The sequence below is a fragment of the Nycticebus coucang genome, chromosome 9 (genome assembly GCF_027406575.1).
Source record: "Nycticebus coucang isolate mNycCou1 chromosome 9, mNycCou1.pri, whole genome shotgun sequence".
Lineage (NCBI taxonomy): Eukaryota > Metazoa > Chordata > Mammalia > Primates > Lorisidae > Nycticebus > Nycticebus coucang.
The window spans coordinates 93698499-93715551 of record NC_069788.1 but is presented as its reverse complement, the minus strand read 5'-3'; the positions used below and the strand labels follow the sequence as shown (position 1 = coordinate 93715551).

Genomic DNA, 17053 nt, shown 5'->3' with positions numbered 1-17053 from the left:
AGGCTGGAGGTTGAGTCGGGCACTTATCTGATTTCAGCCAATCTGTTACTGTATTTCATTCCCTGTCATGCCCAGAGGCTGTTGCAATGGGTATAAATTTAGAAAAAGAAAGATAAATAACATGGAAAAGTTCCTTTTAACAAAATAGGTTGTTTCTTTGTCACTCACTGTCTCTTTATTTTGCTAAAGAAAAGATAAAATGATTGCATTACGTATTTAGCCTCACCCTGGCGGAGTGGGGTATTCTGGGAAGCCACCTAATAATGCAGGACCGTAGCCTAAGATTAACCGGCTTCATGTGAAACTGGGAAGAAGTCAAGCTTCCATCTGAAGTGTTTCTTAGAAACCAAGGGAGGGAGAAGATGACAGCACCTTGCACAGGTCTGGAATCCACTAGGATCCATTTTGAACAAAGAAAACTAAACGTAGACAGTGTTTACTTTATATGAGAAACAGTCCGTATCAGCCAACATGATACCCTGCACCTGAAATCACCATTTCACTGGGAGCTGCATGGATACTTTAAACGAAACCTATTTTATAAGGAAATTAATGTCACAGATGGAAGATTTTTGGTTATGATGGAAATAAACTGAAAAAGAAACTGCTTGAGAAATGCTTGCCTTTCCTCACACACAAACTCCCTGCCTGGTGGGTTATGGACCACTTGTGATAAGAAACTAGATCAATTCTACTACCTCATCATTTAGCCCAATGCCCACTTACAGAGGAGGAAGCCAAAAATAAACGACTGGCCCAACGTCACAGAGCCACCAGAGGTAGAGGGGGACCCACGGTCAGATCTCACCGTCCTGCCCTGGGATCATCCCCAGACCACTAACCACCACCTGGAAGTCCAGCAGACTCAGCCGCTGTACCTCTGACAGCATCTCGTACTGGCCTCTTCTCCCCAGAGCGATGGTCAGTAAGTCATAGACCACAGATGCGCTCTGCAGGCTGATGAGGCGGTCGCTCTTGTGCTCAGGTATCCTGCTCAGCACAGCGTCGCGGTTAGCCTGAAAGCAAAATGGAAGAGAAGCAGATGGTGAGCTAGCCCAGGGACACAGCTGTCACCGAGTGCCAGAGAAGCCACCTAGGCCCTCTTGCCCCTAACAGTTTTCCCAGGGGCTAGAGATAAGACCAGGAGTGTGACCTCAGGTCATTTATTCAAACTCCCCTTGTGGACCACAGCACATGGCATGTGATATGGCCCCAATACTGAAGTACTGGAGGTGTGAAACTGGGGCACGTGTACCTGTCGGCAGGTGTTTGGAGAAAGCTCTGGGAGCTGATGCAAAGCAGGGAGAGTTTCCATGGGCTCAGATTCACAGCCAGCCTCACTGAAGACACAGCTGTGCTCTAGGGCAGTGGACTCATCCATCGAATGAGGCCCTGCGGTATCTTACCTGTAGTTCCTGCTTCTGCTGTATATTAAAGAGTGGGAGAAAATTCCCAGCCCTGCATCTCCCACTACCAGATGGTGTCATCAAATTCCATCAGTCCTACAGAGATATTATATCATACTTTCCCTCTATTACCCAGCAATATTCAAATCCCTATACTACATCTTGACTAGAACAGACCACAAGTACTAATTCAATCTTTTTTAGGGAAGCACAAAATAGATGTATAAGAGAAAACAAGAAATAAGCAGATTTTTCTTTTAAAAGGTATCATTACAGAGGACTCAAGGGAAGACCTTGTCAATTTCACATCTCTACTGCTTAGCACAGAAATAAATCAGGCACATTTGAACTTATTAATCTCATCTACCCAGAAAACAAATGTTCTTTATAGCAACTTGTTTCCATTACTCCTGAAATTTAATTTCTCTACAGATTCTTCCAGATATATCATATGTACTAGAGATTCAACAGCTAGTTCATTCTCCTTTTTTCCCTAATAGGGAGTTCGTACTCAACAGAGTTAGATTTTGCCCGCTTTTCCTTCCCGCTAGTTAACAGAAGTCTCCAGATTCATCTACCCCTAGGAGCAGAGCAAGAGCTGCTCAAGCCTTTTCATGAAAGTGGTGCATGAGGTCCCGAGGTCATCTGTCCTGGCACTCTGATGTTTATCCACCTGCCTGACATTCTGAAAGGCCCACACACCCACCTTCCTTCTCACTAATGATACAAAATGCCTTCTTTTAGTGTGTGAGTCCAAGGCATTTACATTTAGCCATCCATCAGTACTTACTCACTTTAAAATTCCTTCCTCTTAAATGTCAAAGACAAATAAGAATACATAAGACAGGCCACTTCCTACAAAGTGAGTCATCTCTTATGGAAATAAACCTGCTTTTGAAGATTTCATTCTAAGTTTTTCTTGTTAAGACTGCCTTTTGAGCCCAACAAAAGAATATCTGATGTAAATGGGGCCTACTGTAAATGATCTTGTTTTGTTTATTTGCTATAAATGTCCTATACTGAAACCAATGCATGGAAGAGAACAAAATAGAAAAAAAAAAAAAAAGAAAGAAAAAAAGATACTATTCCTAAGACATTTTCAATTTATAACAAATGTACTTTTTCATTTCTAAAGAAAGAATCTGGGGCGGTGCCTGTGGCTTAGTGAGTAGGGCACTGGCCCCATATACCACGGGTGGCAGGTTCAAACCTGGCCCCAGCCAAACTGCAATTAAAAAAAAAAAAATAGCTGGGCGTTGCGGCAGGCGCTTGTAGTCCCAGCTACTCAGGAGGCTGAGGCAAGAGAATCGCCAAGCCCAAGAGCTGGAGGTTGCTGTGAGCTGTGATGCCACAGCACTCTACTGAGGGCAACAAAGTGAGACTCTGTCTCTAAAAAAAAAAGAATCTGTATCTTTTGATTAGGCTCAGTGAGTAGGGCGCCGGCCCCATCTGCCAAGGGTGGCGGGTTCAAACCCAGCCCCGGCCAAACTGCAACAAAAAAATAGCCGGGCGTTGTGGCGGGCGCCTGTAGTCCCAGCTGCTCGGGAGGCTGAGGCAAGACAATCGCGTAAGCCCAAGAGTTAGAGGTTGCTGTGAGCCGTGTGACGCCACGGTACTCTACCCGAGGACGGTATAGTGAGACTCTGTCTCTACAAAAAAAAAAAATAAATAAAAAGGTATAATACAGAACTTCTAACAGAACCACAAATAATAAATATCCCAGATATTGTCTCTGTGGTAGTTGTGCAAACTAGTTCAGTAATGCCCTTCTCTTAAGGAAAAGTAATTTGACTTGCAGTGAGAAAGCTATATAATTCCAAATGATTTCTCGGAGGCGGAGAGATCATGGACAAATTTATGCATCTAAGTTAAAGTCAGAACCAACAAAGAAGACAATTTTCTCAGACATTAAAAAAAAAACGCAGCAATTTTCATTTTGGTTCTGAAATTGAGCACATTCATTTTCTATCTAAAAATCAGAAATCAAAGCGTCAAAGGACATGAAAAAAGGCTTTGAACAACAACTGATTTTAGATTTCTACCTACATTTTATGTTACTGCTTACAGGGAGAACACAACTATTTTGGTTAGAAACCTAGTCCTTTGTGGGCGGCGCCTGTGGCTCAGTCGTTAAGGCCCTGGCCCCATATACCGAGGGTGGCGGGTTCAAACCTGGCCCCAGCCAAACTGCAACCAAAAAATAGCCGGGCGTTGTGGCGGGCGCCTGTAGTCCCAGCTACTCGCTGGGCGCCTGTAGTCCCAGCTACTGAGGCAAGAGAATCGCTTAAGCCCAGGAGTTGGAGGTTGCTGTGAGCTGTGTGAGGCCACGGCACTCTACCGAGGGCCATAAAGTGAGACTCTGTCTCTACAAAAAAAAAAAAAAAGAAACCTAGTCCTTTGTGTCATCCAACTGATGACACTGCTGGATTCCACTACCCCCTGAAGAGACTTTTCTGGAAATTAAATACCATAGAGCCGAATGTGACTGTCTCAAGGAGATCTCAACTTTTGAATATTATTAGCTTCTATCACTTCAAGTAAGAAGCAAGTGAGTTGTACACATCATTCCAAAGACATCTACACTTACAACAAGTGTTTTAGAGACGTAGTCACATCTTCCAAATTCTAGACTTGAACACATGATCTGACAATCAGAATTGTCCAAGTAATCCAAAATGTATGGTCACCACGCTTTCACAACTTTTACACCATAACCAGCCAAGTTTGCCTACAGGAAACTAACTGCCAAGCTCTGAAGAACCCAGCTTGGTACAAGGGAATGTTAGCTAGGAGTGAAGCAGTGATGAAGCCTGGTGAGGCTCGTTCACTCGATGCCACCAAGTGCTGGCCTGGTCCCTATGTGCCTTCTCCCTGACTGTGCCAATGCACAATAGAGAATTTAAATAACATCAGCCTAAGTTACCAGGTGACAGTCAAGGCAAGAGGAGCCAAGCTGTTTCCTTGAGAGGAATCTCAATGACACCAAAGAGCTTCCAAATAAAAGGAAATGGTAACTCAAGCAGTCCTATTCCTGTAAACATCTCTGGGCCATTCCACAGAACAAGAAAGCCCCAAGTTTTAAACTGAGACAAGAGAGCTACCCTCCCTGACTACTCACAGCCTTCTCTGATCCCTCCTGCTCTCAGCACATGAAAATTCTTCTTGTGCTCCACTTCTAAGTCTTTTTCACCCAGAGTATTTTGGTTGGAGCCGTCATTGTTGTTTGGCAGACCCGGGCTGGATTCGAACCTGCCAGCTCAGGTGTATGTGGCTGGTGCCTTAGCCGCTTGAGCCACAGGCGCCGAGCCACCCAGAATATTTTGTACCTTCAATTGAACAGTGTGTTTGGAAGGGGAAGAAGGGAAACACCTTCTCTTGCTTGAGTTATGATTCCTTTCTTCCCCCTGCCTGCCTGGTCGGGTGAAGTTATGAGGACAGGTGAGCACACCCTGCCAGAAGGAGCGCTAGACCACTGCGCGGTGCACACATTTCACCTGCTCTGAGCTCCAGGTTCCCCATCTGTAAAGTGACGTAAATGGACATGATATTCTCTAGGTCCGTTCAAGTTCCAGAAGCTGTCGTTCTGCTGAGGTGCTCAGCACACATAGTTTACCTGCTGAGGTATTAACTATTACAACACATACTACTTTTGATTTCAAGCCAGGGTCATAATGCCATGTGATATACAGAGTAGAAACCAAATAAATGATGAACGATGTAATTTTAGACTTAAAATTCAGTATCCTGGCCAAACACTAAGAAAACGTTTCAAAAGAATCAGATAATCTGGCAAAAATCCCCTCACAACAGCATGGCCAGGTCATAAGAGTAAGCTCTCACAGCCTGGGAACTTGCAATGCCTGGAAACAGGTGCGAACTTGGAGAGACAGTGTGAGAAGACGAGACCATTTCATCAGCTCCTGCTGTGTAAACCAAACCAGAGGTTCATACGCCCAACAAGTGATTTATCCCCAAATTCTCCCTCACACCAGGGCAAAGTAAGAGAGGTCGTAATGGTTGTCTATTGGGAGTTTCTTTCTCTTTTTAAGATTCCTTTGGTGGTCATTTTATCTGTGATTAAATGAACAAATGATTGCCTTAGTGTTCAACTAATACTTGGTGAATGAATGAATGAACTAAGATACCTGCTAATTGGAAAGGAGAGGTGTCACTCTCCAGGCTGAATGAGGAACATTACTAGCAAATGCAAGAATTAAGAAACAACCCTCTCGGGCGGCGCCTGTGGCTCAAGGGGTAGGGTGCCAGTCCCATATGCCAGAGGTGACGGGTTCAAACCCAGCCCCGGCCAAAAAAAAAAAAAAAGAAACAACCCTCTCTTTAAACCTCTACTGTTTTTTCCCACGCAGGTATCCCCTCTAGAAACTATTTTCTCCCAAGAAAAAAGCCACCTCACCAATGGAATGATCATATAAAAAAAGACTATAGGACAGAAAAAGAACAGTATAAAAACATATTCCACTTACCATTGATTCACTGATTAGCAATAACAACAGGGCTTCTTCAGTATTTTCTTGAGGACAAAAAATGCTGTAAAAAGAAAACCAATGTTGATATATGTGTGGCAAGTTCAAAATAACACAAAATATACAAATATGAGCAGAACTGAATGCTAAAAGCTTTTTGATTTTTATATAAAACCCAGGAAAAATACTGTATAATTTAGACACTTGAGTTAATTTGCCTATTTTCTATGGTAATCTATGGAATACACTTTAGCTATGCATTTTAATAGGCAGAAGGGTAAAGTTGTAAAAACCAAGTTTAAAAGCCCAAATAATATATGCCACTATTACAGAGGCAGAAAGTTTGATCTCTATAAACTGATAGTATCTAAATAACACAAGCTTTCTCCTGAACCCATTATGCAGGTATAAACTGCAGACATGTCACTAACAGTATCCTGCTTACCTGTCACCTGCTAACTGGCATATCTTATATTGTCATTTAGATGAAAGGAGATTAGAAGCAGTTTTGGAGTTTGAATAATTTCCCTAATACTGTAACAACTTAGTGAGCTATCTTACTTAAACACACATGTTTTATTATGGGGTAGCATGCCAGAGCCGTCTTATTAATCTATTTTATGGAATTTGGCTGAACTCTAAAATCTTGGATTAAAAGAAAAAGCTTTTAAGCTCAATGTTGCTCACGATTAGAGAACAATAAAAAACCTAAACATAACCCCAATCTACATTCTCTACATCCTATTTTTTGGGTGCTGTAAACACTTTTAAAGACTTGCAGCATCTTTTCCCTCCTTTTCTAAAGCTCTAGAATCCATTGAGTAGAATTGTGAATGTAATCACCAACTGGGCCAAACTGAACTTTTCTCATGGAATGAAGAAGAGTTCGCATTAAATTAAAGTAAATTTGGTTAAAAAAAAAAAGATTCTTGAGCGGTGCCTGTAGCTCAAAGGAATAGGGCGCCAGCCCCATATGCTGGAAGTGGCAGGTTCAAATCCAGCGCAGCCAAAAACTGCAAAAAAAAAAAAAAAGAAGAAGATTCTTAAATATTTTTAATATGATACTAAATAAAAAACTAAATTTACATCTTCCCAGGGGTAACATCACAACCATTTAACTGAAGAGATTTCTATCCAAAGAAGACCAAAAAAAAAGGTTTCCAAATAATTATAAATATTTGTTGTCTTTTTTTTTTTTTCTTTTTTTTTATTGTTGGGGATTCATTGAGGGTACAATAAGCCAGTTACACTGATTGCAATTGTTAGGTAAAGTCCCTCTTGCAATCATGTCTTGCCCCCATAAAGTGTGACACACGCTAAGGCCCCACCCCCCTCCCTCCCTCCCTCTTTCTGCTAATATTTGTTGTCTTTGAAGTGCTGGCAATTTTTGTACTGCATCAAAGGATGAAAAAGAGCAAGCCAGAAAGCGTACAGTGCTTGGTCTTCTTCTGACAACTGTGACATCACAGAGGTGAGAAAGCCACCAGCGGGGATGGTTTCTATTGCTCTTCTGGGGCTAAAATTCTAAGAAAAGATTAGTCTGAGAATGAGGATCAAGATTTCTTTTTTTTTTTTTTGTGGTTTTTGGCCGGGGCTGGGTTTGAACCTGCCACCTCCGGCATGTGGGACCAGCGCCCTACTCCTTGAGCCACAGGCGCTGCCCAGATGTTTCAAGGTAGGTTTTTTTTTTTTTTCAGTTTTGGTCAGGGCTGGGTTCGAACCTGCCACCCCCAGTATATGGGGCCGGCGCCCTGTGGCTCAAGAGGATCAAGATTTCTTACGGAGTCAGCCTGAGCTGATACGGGTTTTTCAGAAGATAGACTACTTCTTTCCTCTTACATTTAGAAGCAGAGCCTAAACCCTTTGATTTAGAAGTGCCTCCCACACACACCCTCTCCACATGTATGTCTGTGTGTCTATGTGCCCAGCAACCATTTCTGATATGCTTGGTGCTTACATGCAATTGGGGCCTTGTAAATAAAGCAGTAACATTAACCATTTTCTTCAGGGCCAGTTCTGCATTATCCAACTCCAGACTAATTGAAAAGAGAGAGCACCCATGCTAATTGTGACTTCACACCAGCCAATTCAGTCCATGGACAATCTCCAAATTGCATTTGAGTCGTCCAGCTTGCTTAAATGCTAGGTTGTGTTATTTTTACCAGAGTTGCTAACAAGTAGCACATTAACTGATTCTAATTCTACTTCCTCTACCCTCCCTATGGCAGCAGGCCAGACGGGTACTCAGGAGCACTGTAGAACTCCCAGGGCTGGGAGGAAGAAGCAGGGGAGAAAGGGAAGTTGTGAGAAACATGCCTGCAAAACTACAAACTCAAAGCCTCCTTCACTAATTAGGAAATCTGTAACTACTGCTTTTTTCTTTTCTTTTTTTAATTGAGACAGAGTCTCACATTGTCACCCTGGGTAGAGTGCTACGGCGTCACAGCTCACAGAAACCTCAAACTCTTGGGCTCAAGTGATTCTCTTGCCTCAGCTTCCCAAGTACCTGGGACTACAGGTATCTGCCACAATGACAATGCTTGGCTTTTTTTTGTTTGTTTGTTTAGCAGGCCTGGGCAGGGTTTGAACCACCAGCCCCAGAGTATGTGGCTGGCCCCCTAGGAAATCTGGGACTAACTCTTTCTGGCTATTCTTTCTCTCTTCCTTGCTCAGGGAAATATGGAGCCCAGGGTAGATGGTCAAAATTCTTGGGGCCTTTCTTTTATGACCTTCTCTTTGGGGCCCAAGAGCCTGAGGGGGAGATCCTGGGGCCTGGGCATCAGCCTTGAAGTGGAGAAACCGCAGTCCTGGTTTCTCCCAAGAGCTGGTGGGCTGGCAAAGGGGGCGGCAGTGCCAGGGCTGCCGCTGGGCTGAGAAGGCCATGACTGCATCTCAGTCCTGGCCGTTCCTCCAACACACTGGTGACCTCTAGGCAGACTGTCATTTTCTTACTTTGGATGAATTTTACTAATTCATTATCTGATTCTATAGAAGACAAAGGGAATAAGGGCTCCCACATAATAGCTCACAAAGTTTTCCCTAGGTAGGTGAAAGATGTTACTGTACATGGTGGAAACAATCAAACAAGAGAAATTAACCCAACTTTTATTGAACTGCATTTCATCTCTTCTGTCATCTCTAGCTATTACATGACTAATGACAAGTTGGATGTCAAAAGGTCATCAGCATCAGCCAGGACCCTGGGTTCAGGGAAGGCCTTGAACACCACCAACCCACAAGAAAGTTGAGTTGTAAACAACGATAACATCAATTCCAAGGTCTAGTAATGTGCCTTTATAATTTTAATATGCCTGGCTGGGAGACTGCTAGGGAAATAAATTCTGGAGAAATACACCCTCTGAATGGCAGTCAGCTGGATAAGACTTCTTGAAAGAATCAAAACCAAGAATGGTTGAAGCCCACCTCACCCCTCCCCCAAACCACACTGTCTGCTGAACACGTGAAATCCCAGGACTGTGCCCAAAGATGAGGGCACCAAGAAAGGAAAAGGGCCACACCACAGTTCTTCCCCTTTTTTGCCACTTTATACAGGCTAAAAACTCCTCCAGGACAAAGAAGAGTCCTTCATGTGGATCAGCCTGGTCCACTGAGCTGCACTCTGCTGAGTGGACTGGGCGAATCCCACGCGGTACGTGACCTTGCACAGGGCTTCTGTGTCCCTGGTTACCATGACTGAAGGTGGGCTGTGCGCACTGGAGACCAGTGGTGTAGCTGGTCGTGTACACAGCTTCAGTTCTGCCATCAAGATGCCATCCTGACCCTCAACACACTTCATCTTTCCACTTTAAACAATGTCCCCATCTTTAGGAAAAACTTCTGCTGGCTACTAGGAAGTCCAGACCTACACTCAGGGTTCCTTGAGGGTCACTGTTTCCTCCTTGACCTGCAAAGGAGTTTAGCACAAGGCCTGACACTAGCACTCAGTACATCTTTTCATCATCCACTTCCTGGAAATATTGTCCAGTATTAACTACCATCCACAATAATGGGTTTTAAGCTCCTGCTTTACTTTGCCCTAATTATCTAGTCTAATATGTACTTACTTATCTAAGTAACCTCAAATGCCCTTGCAAGGAGGGATAAAAGGAAAGTACACTTACTGAAACATACTAAGAAACATGCACAAGGACGTTCACAGCAGCACTATCAGCCCCCAGTGGGAAACAACTCATTCATTATCTGAATCTACAAGACACTAGGGACAAGAGTGAGAATCCTTACGCATCTATACGTAGTAATCATCACAAGTAGAGCAGATCAATATATTGGAAGACACTCATAAAATGTAATACTCTGCAGCAATAAAAAAATTACTGTGACACACAAAAATACGGGTGAATCTTTCTTTCTTTTTTTTTTTTTGTGTTGAGACAGAGTCTTACTATGTCACCCTTAGTAGAGTGCCGTGGAGTCACAGCTCACAGCAACCTCAAACTCTTGGGCTTAAGCAATTCTCTTGCCTCAGCCTCCCAAGTAGCTGGGACTACAGGCGCCCGCCACAATGCCTGGCTATTTTTTGGTTGTAGTTATCATTGTTGTTTGGCAGGCCCAGGCTGGGTTCGAACCCGCCAGCTCTGGAACATGTGACTGGCACCCTAACTTCTGAGCTACAGGCACCGAGCTGAATCTTTCAAATATAAAGTTAGACAAAATAAACATAAGAGAGTACATGTTGTATAATTCTATTCACATACAATTCAAAAATGGGCCGGACTGTTTATTGTAATAGAATTTGGGCCAGGATTGCCCTTGGATGGATGGTAACCAGGAAAGGGCACCAACAGGGCCGCCAGGTTCTGGCAATGTCTACTCCTGATGAAGATGCTCATTACATGGATATGTTCACTTGGTGAAAATTATACTTTTGTTTTTCTGTTTGTTATGTGTCAAAAAAAAAAAAGCTTACCCTAACAACAAGTAATCAAAAGCCAATAAAACTCTTCACAGAAAGAGAAGGAAGAAAACCAGGCCCACAACAGGTGAGCCCTCCTCTTCTGCTATCCAGAACTTTCAACACTGGATTCCTTTTCACATTTCAAGATGGGCAGAGGGGGAGCATCCTATATCCATTCTGTCTGGTCACAGTGGGCAGGGATGGAAATTCCCGACAGAGCTCACTTTTCATATCCCATCATAGCCAACTATTCTGAGTGGTCCTGGTGGTTTGCTAGAGCTACAAGATCTCTGCCACGTAAATCCTGCTTTGTACTTATATTTTTTATAAGAGACTGTGTGGAAAGGAAGAGTTTGGGACAAATGGCCCAAATGAGGTCTGAAAGTTATCTCTCTCCCCTTTCCACCTCTAAACCAGCATAACCAAACTAGTGACAATATCCTTTCTGCCACAGTGTTAATTAATCAGATAGTCCTGCCTTCATAATAAGGGAGCCTCCAAGCAAATATAAACCCAACAGGTTTTCTCTCTTTATCAATAATCCAGATAAGAAGTAGAGTTGTAAACATACAAAATTAGAAAACTACCACCCACAATAATGGGAAAACTAAAAACTGATGTTGGTAACTGAAGTCACAGGATGAGTATGGAAATTAATGAAATAGAGAACAGAATCACAACAGGAAAAAAAAAAAAAGACTGAAAATTTGTTTTTCTGGCTCAGTGCCTGTAGCACAATGGTTACGGCGCCAGCCACATACACTGAGGCTGGCGGGCTCGAACCCGGCCCAGGCCAGCTGAACAACAATGACAACTGCAACAAAAAATAGCCAGGTGTTGTGGTGGGCGCCTGTAGTCCCAGCTACTTGGGAGGCTGAGGCAAGAGAATCACTTAAGCCCAGAGCTTGAAGTTGCTGTGAGCTGTGATGCCACAGCACTCTTCCAAAGGCGACATAGTGAGACTCAGTCTCAAAAAAAAAAAAAACAGGAAAGAAAGTTTGTTCTTCAAAAAGATGGATAAAATTGACAAACTTTCACTTGGACTGTACCTCCAAGAAAGATAAAAGACTAAAATTATTAAATGAGAAATAGAAGAGAGTACATAACAGCCAACCTGGCAGAAATTAAAAAAACCACAAAGGAAAACTATGAACAACTGTATGCCAGAAAATTAGACAACTTACATGAAATAGATAAATTTATAGAGAGATCCAAAGCACCAAAACTGATTCAAGAAGAATCAGAAAATGTAAATAGGGGCGGTGCCTGTGACTCAGTGGGTAGAGCGCTGGCCCCATATACTGAGGGTTGTGGGTTCAAACCCGGCCCCGGCCAAACTGCAACAAAAAAATAGCCAGGCATTGTGGTGGGTGCCTGTAGTCCCAGCTACTTGGGAGGCTGAGGCAAGAGAATCACCTAAACCCAGGAGTTGGAGGTTGCTGTGAGCTGTGACACCACAGCACTCTACCGAGGGCAATAAAGTGAGACTCTGTCTCTAAAAAAAAAAAAGAAAGAAAAGAAAAAGAAAATATAAATAGATCTATAGCAAGTAAAGAGATTAAATTCGTATTCAAAAAACTTCAGACGGCTTCACTGTCAAATTCTACAAAATATTTAAAGAAGAATTAATACCAATTCTCCACAAACTCTTTCAAAAGATAGAATGGGAGGAAATACTCCCCAATTCATTTTCTGAGGCAGATATTATCTTAAATACCAAAATGAAACAAAGACATCACGAGAAAATTGCAGAACAATACTTTTTATGAATATAGATACAAAAATACTAGCAAACAGAACCCAATAAATGAAAAGGATTATACACCACGACCTGGTGGGATTTCTCTCAAGAAAGCAAGTTGGCTTAATATCTGAAAATCAATCAATGTAAAACACCACATCACCAGAATAAAGGACAAAAATCATAGGACCATCTCAACTGATGTGGAAAAAGTAGCTGACAAAATTCAACATGCTTTCTCAACACAGAAGGGGGGTCTGATGTTAGAGGTGACAGAGTCTGATCGGTTCAGGAAACAGAGGAGAAGTGGGCAGCACTCACTCTCAGCTTGTCTGTCTTCAAGATGGGGCCATGCTGGAATGGTGCCCAAACAACACACAGAGCTCTCTTCGTGTCTCAGACTGGATCAGAGTAGAGGGTGAGAACTAAGTTTCTTAATGTACTTGGCACTTTGGTTATTAAGAATATCTAAAGCAGGAGAAAACTCTATGGTCTATTTTTTTTTTTTTAAGACAGAGTCTCATGCTGTAGCCCTGGGTAGAGTGCTGTGGTGTCACAGCTCACAGCAACCTCCAACTCCTAGGCTTAAGCGATTTTCTCGCCTCAGCCTCCCAAGTAGCTGGGACTACAGGTACCCGCCACAATGCCTGGCTATTTTTTTTGTTGCAGTTGTCATTGTTGTTTACCCGCTAGCCTCAGTGTATGTGGCCAGTGCCCTACGCACTGACCTATGGGTGCTGCCTCTACCGTCTATTTTTAAGATGTAAATATCGCTTAAAAAATGAACCCCAGACCTGCTTCTAAATAGTTCATAATAAGAGGACAGCCTTTTTAAAGTGAGAGTTTGGGAATTGCTAGGACAATTGGGAATTGCTTCATGAATCCAGATAGGGACTAAGGAGCAAACATAGGCTGTGAATTCAACAAATGTATGGTTCAGCAAGGCCACGGGAAGGGGGGATGAAAACTAAATTAAAATAAGCCTGCAGAAAAGGTTAAGAATATAATAATGTGTCTGACTTCACATAAGAAAAGTGAACTGAAGAAGAAGGCAATGAAGGACAGAAATGCCTCTTAATCTTTACGAGGATTATCAATAGGCAGCAATCTTGAGGAATGCTGCCTGCCCCTTGAATGTATCATTTTCAATACAATATGCAATGATCCTTTTCAGATGTCACACATGGAGAAAGGATCCAGTCACCGCAGCTCTGTCAGTGCTTTCCGGGGGCTTCAGAAGCAGCAGCCTATAGCTTCTTAGCCATTTTTCCAACTTGATAAAACCAAACAGGTTTCCCCTCTTTATTTAGGCATGTTCTCCTGTCTTTCACGTAGAGATTCTGAAAAACCACCGTGGTTTGTCTGTGTAGGAATGGGCAAAGATGGGAAGTAAAGGCTCTAATGGGAAGGAGCCAGCAACTGTTTCTGTCTCGAGCCCTTCTCACTGTCTCGTTTCCTCCCGCGTTCCGCTTCCTGGGCCCGGCCCCGAGGCTGAGACGACAGCGGTTCTTTAGCCCATTTTCCTTCAAGGTGATTAAGGCTCAAATTTAAAACTTAAAAAGATAAAGAAATTCTAAAGAGACATAACCTTCCAATCACTTTAAAATTATTTAATTCTCCTTACATCCAGTTCAGTTCAGAACAAGACTTAAAAAAAGGACAGTTTGATGAGAATATTTCAGATTGTATATGAAACCAGCACATTGTACCCTTGATTGCACTAATGTACATAGCTATGATTTAACAATAAAAATAAATTAATTAAAAAACAAACAAACAAAGAACAACAAAAAAAAAAGTATCTCAGGAAGAAAAAGTATCCAATGTACTCAGCCCTACTATGAAGCCAAATTATAGCTTTCACATGAAGGCTATAACCCAACTATAGCACAAGAGTATGAGGAAAGGGCCAAGGAAGGGGAAGGGAGCGGGGAGGTTAGAGTGGAGGGAGGGTAATGGGTGGGGCCACACCTATGATGCATCTTAGAATGGGTACAGGCGAAACTTACTAAAGGCAGAATACAAATGTCTACATACAATAACTAAGAAAATGCCATGAAGGCTACATTGAACAGTTTGATTAGAATATTTCAGATGGTATATGAAACCAGCACATTGTACCCCTTGATTGCACTAATGTACACAGCTATGATTTAACAATAAAAATAAATTAATTAATTAAAAAAAAGAAAGATAAAGAGAGATATCATAATAATGGGCTAACCTGATGCTAAAAGAAGTTTCAAAAATAAGTAGAGGGTATAATCAAGGGTGGGTACAATGGGACAAGCTTAGAGGGAAGGATGTATCAATCAGGAAGAGGAGAAAAAAAAAAAAAGGATCAAGGAGTTGCTTAAGAGGCTTGGCGTCTATAGATCAGTGGTTAGGGCACCGGCCACATGCACTGGATGGGGCTGGTGGGTTTGAACTCAGCCTGGGCCTGCTAAAACAACAATGACCAAAAAAAAATAGCTGGGCCATTGTGAAGGGTGCCTGTATCCCCAGCTACTTGGGAGGCTGAGGCAAGAGAATCACTTAAGCCCAAGAGTTTGAGGTTGCCGTGAGCTGTGACACTGTGGCATTCTACTAAGGGTCATAAAGTGAGACTCTGTCTCAAAAAAAAAAAAAAGTTACTGTTGAAAAAAAGAAAAAAATGTTAGTTCTGTCTTATAAACAAGCATTTTCAGTGACTGCTCTATAATGCTGGGGTTCTTATAAGAAATGGAACAGAGGCTAGGTGCCTGTGCTCAGCAGCTAGGGCACTGGCCACATACGCCAGGGCTGGTGGGTTCGAACCCAGCCCAGACCTGCCAAATAACAATGACAACTACAACAAAAAAATAGCCGGGTGTTGGGGCAGGTGTCTGTAGTCCCAGCTACTTGGGAGGCGTAGGCAAGAGAATCGCTTAAGCCTTAGGGTTGAGGTTGCTGTGACGCCACAGCACTCTACCGAGGGCAACAAAGTAAGACTGTTTCAAAAAAAAAAGAAATGGAACAGAAATACCAAAGACCAATGCTGATGGCTATGAATGGCAGCCAAGTACTGAGATGAGAGCTTTTTCCACCTAAAAGGTCCCCACTAGTGCACAGATAATTGCCAAAGCTATGAAAAGTAATGAGGTATCCACTAAGTTAGAAAATGAGACTTGTTCAGCTAGTTTTCTTTTAGGGAAAAAAAAATCTGCCCTTGTACTTTTCCTTGAATTTACCAACTTTCCCTCCCATCCACTGTCCCATAAGTGAGGACATCAGCTTCCATACTTCTCTCCTGAGTAGACACGGGCTTTCCGAGTGAGGGTGTAGGTTTTTGTGTTGGCTCCTTTCCGTAGAGGATCATCCAGAGGAGACTGGCATGGCGGCTCCTCCAAAGGGTTCCAATAGCTCTGCTCACACATACCCCGCAACAAGATCTCTGCCAGTTGCCTGGCTATTGTCTGGGGATACAATGGAGGGAAAGCACAGCGATGAGTCTATTTTGTATGATTCATTCATTCACTCAGCCATTCTTTCCATAAATATTTATGTCATCACTCATACTAAGCACTATTGCAAGACTCATGATTTAAAATTTTTACTTTTATGATGAAAATTATACCAGTTTATGACAAAAAAGAAAAGTAAATATGATACACTAAGACATCTAAACTCTTAAAAAACAGAGAGAAAAACAATAAAAAGAAGCTCACACACTTCAAATGCTGCCCTGTCTGGCCACACTCTGGAATACTAAAGATGTTTTATACCTAAAACAAAAGAAACTTTTAGCTAAACCCTTTTCCAAGAGTTCTTATAAATAATGGGTGGCCTGAAGACATTTTTATCACCTTCTAATCGATTTCTAATAAAGCTCAAACCTGGCAAAAAGTCAGTACTCAACTTAGATAATGTTCTCTCTAAAAAAAAAAAAAATCTCCCCATTGATGATGTGATGTCCACTGCAGACATTTAGAATGTTTTCCCTCTCAGAGACACCAAGGGCCAGCTCTTCATGGCTGCACTCCTGGGACTAAGCACCTGAGTGCTCTGTCTGTCCTCAGTGCAACGTGGGCCTCCTGGCCTTGTGCAATAGAGAAGGCAAAGTGAGGACTGGGGTTCCGGATCCAAAAAGACCTTTCCTCAAAGCTGGTTGGATCTCTCCTTCCTCATAACAGAAACCAGAAATACCCGGGCTCGTGTCCTCCTTGTCCACCCTCTGGGACTCCACTGCCTAGAATAGAACCAGTACGTGGCAGTTACTAAGAAGCATTTGGTTGACTAGTGCCTATCCCATCATTCAGCTCATCATCTTCCGATGACAAAGAAGAGGACAAGTCCTTCTGAGAACAGAAGCGCTGCATCCCAGGGTAGCCCACACTGCCCGGGGTCAACCAGAGGTGGCACAGTAAAACTTCTATCAGCAGGGCTTTCTGCCAAGTTTTACCATTCTTTACAAGATGCAGACAAAGAATCCCCATCTTCCCAGAGAATGAGCCTTTTTAAAAAAGCTCCAGAAGAGAACTTGACTAAG

The 17053-nt window shown here is 42.7% G+C and overlaps 1 protein-coding gene across 6 annotated transcripts in view; it reads right to left on the bottom strand.

Moving 5' to 3' along the window:
* The window catches only part of TTC7B (tetratricopeptide repeat domain 7B), a 265477-nt gene that overhangs the window by 130861 nt on the left and 117563 nt on the right, over positions 1-17053 (bottom strand). For all 6 annotated transcript variants that reach the window (XM_053601954.1, XM_053601955.1, XM_053601957.1 and 3 more), the window contains 3 exons: positions 15808-15980; positions 5891-5954; positions 879-1016 (listed from right to left, as the gene is read on the bottom strand). In XM_053601954.1, coding sequence (XP_053457929.1) covers positions 879-1016; positions 5891-5954; positions 15808-15980 — 375 coding nt within the window. The remainder of the gene's footprint in view (positions 1-878; positions 1017-5890; positions 5955-15807; positions 15981-17053) is intronic.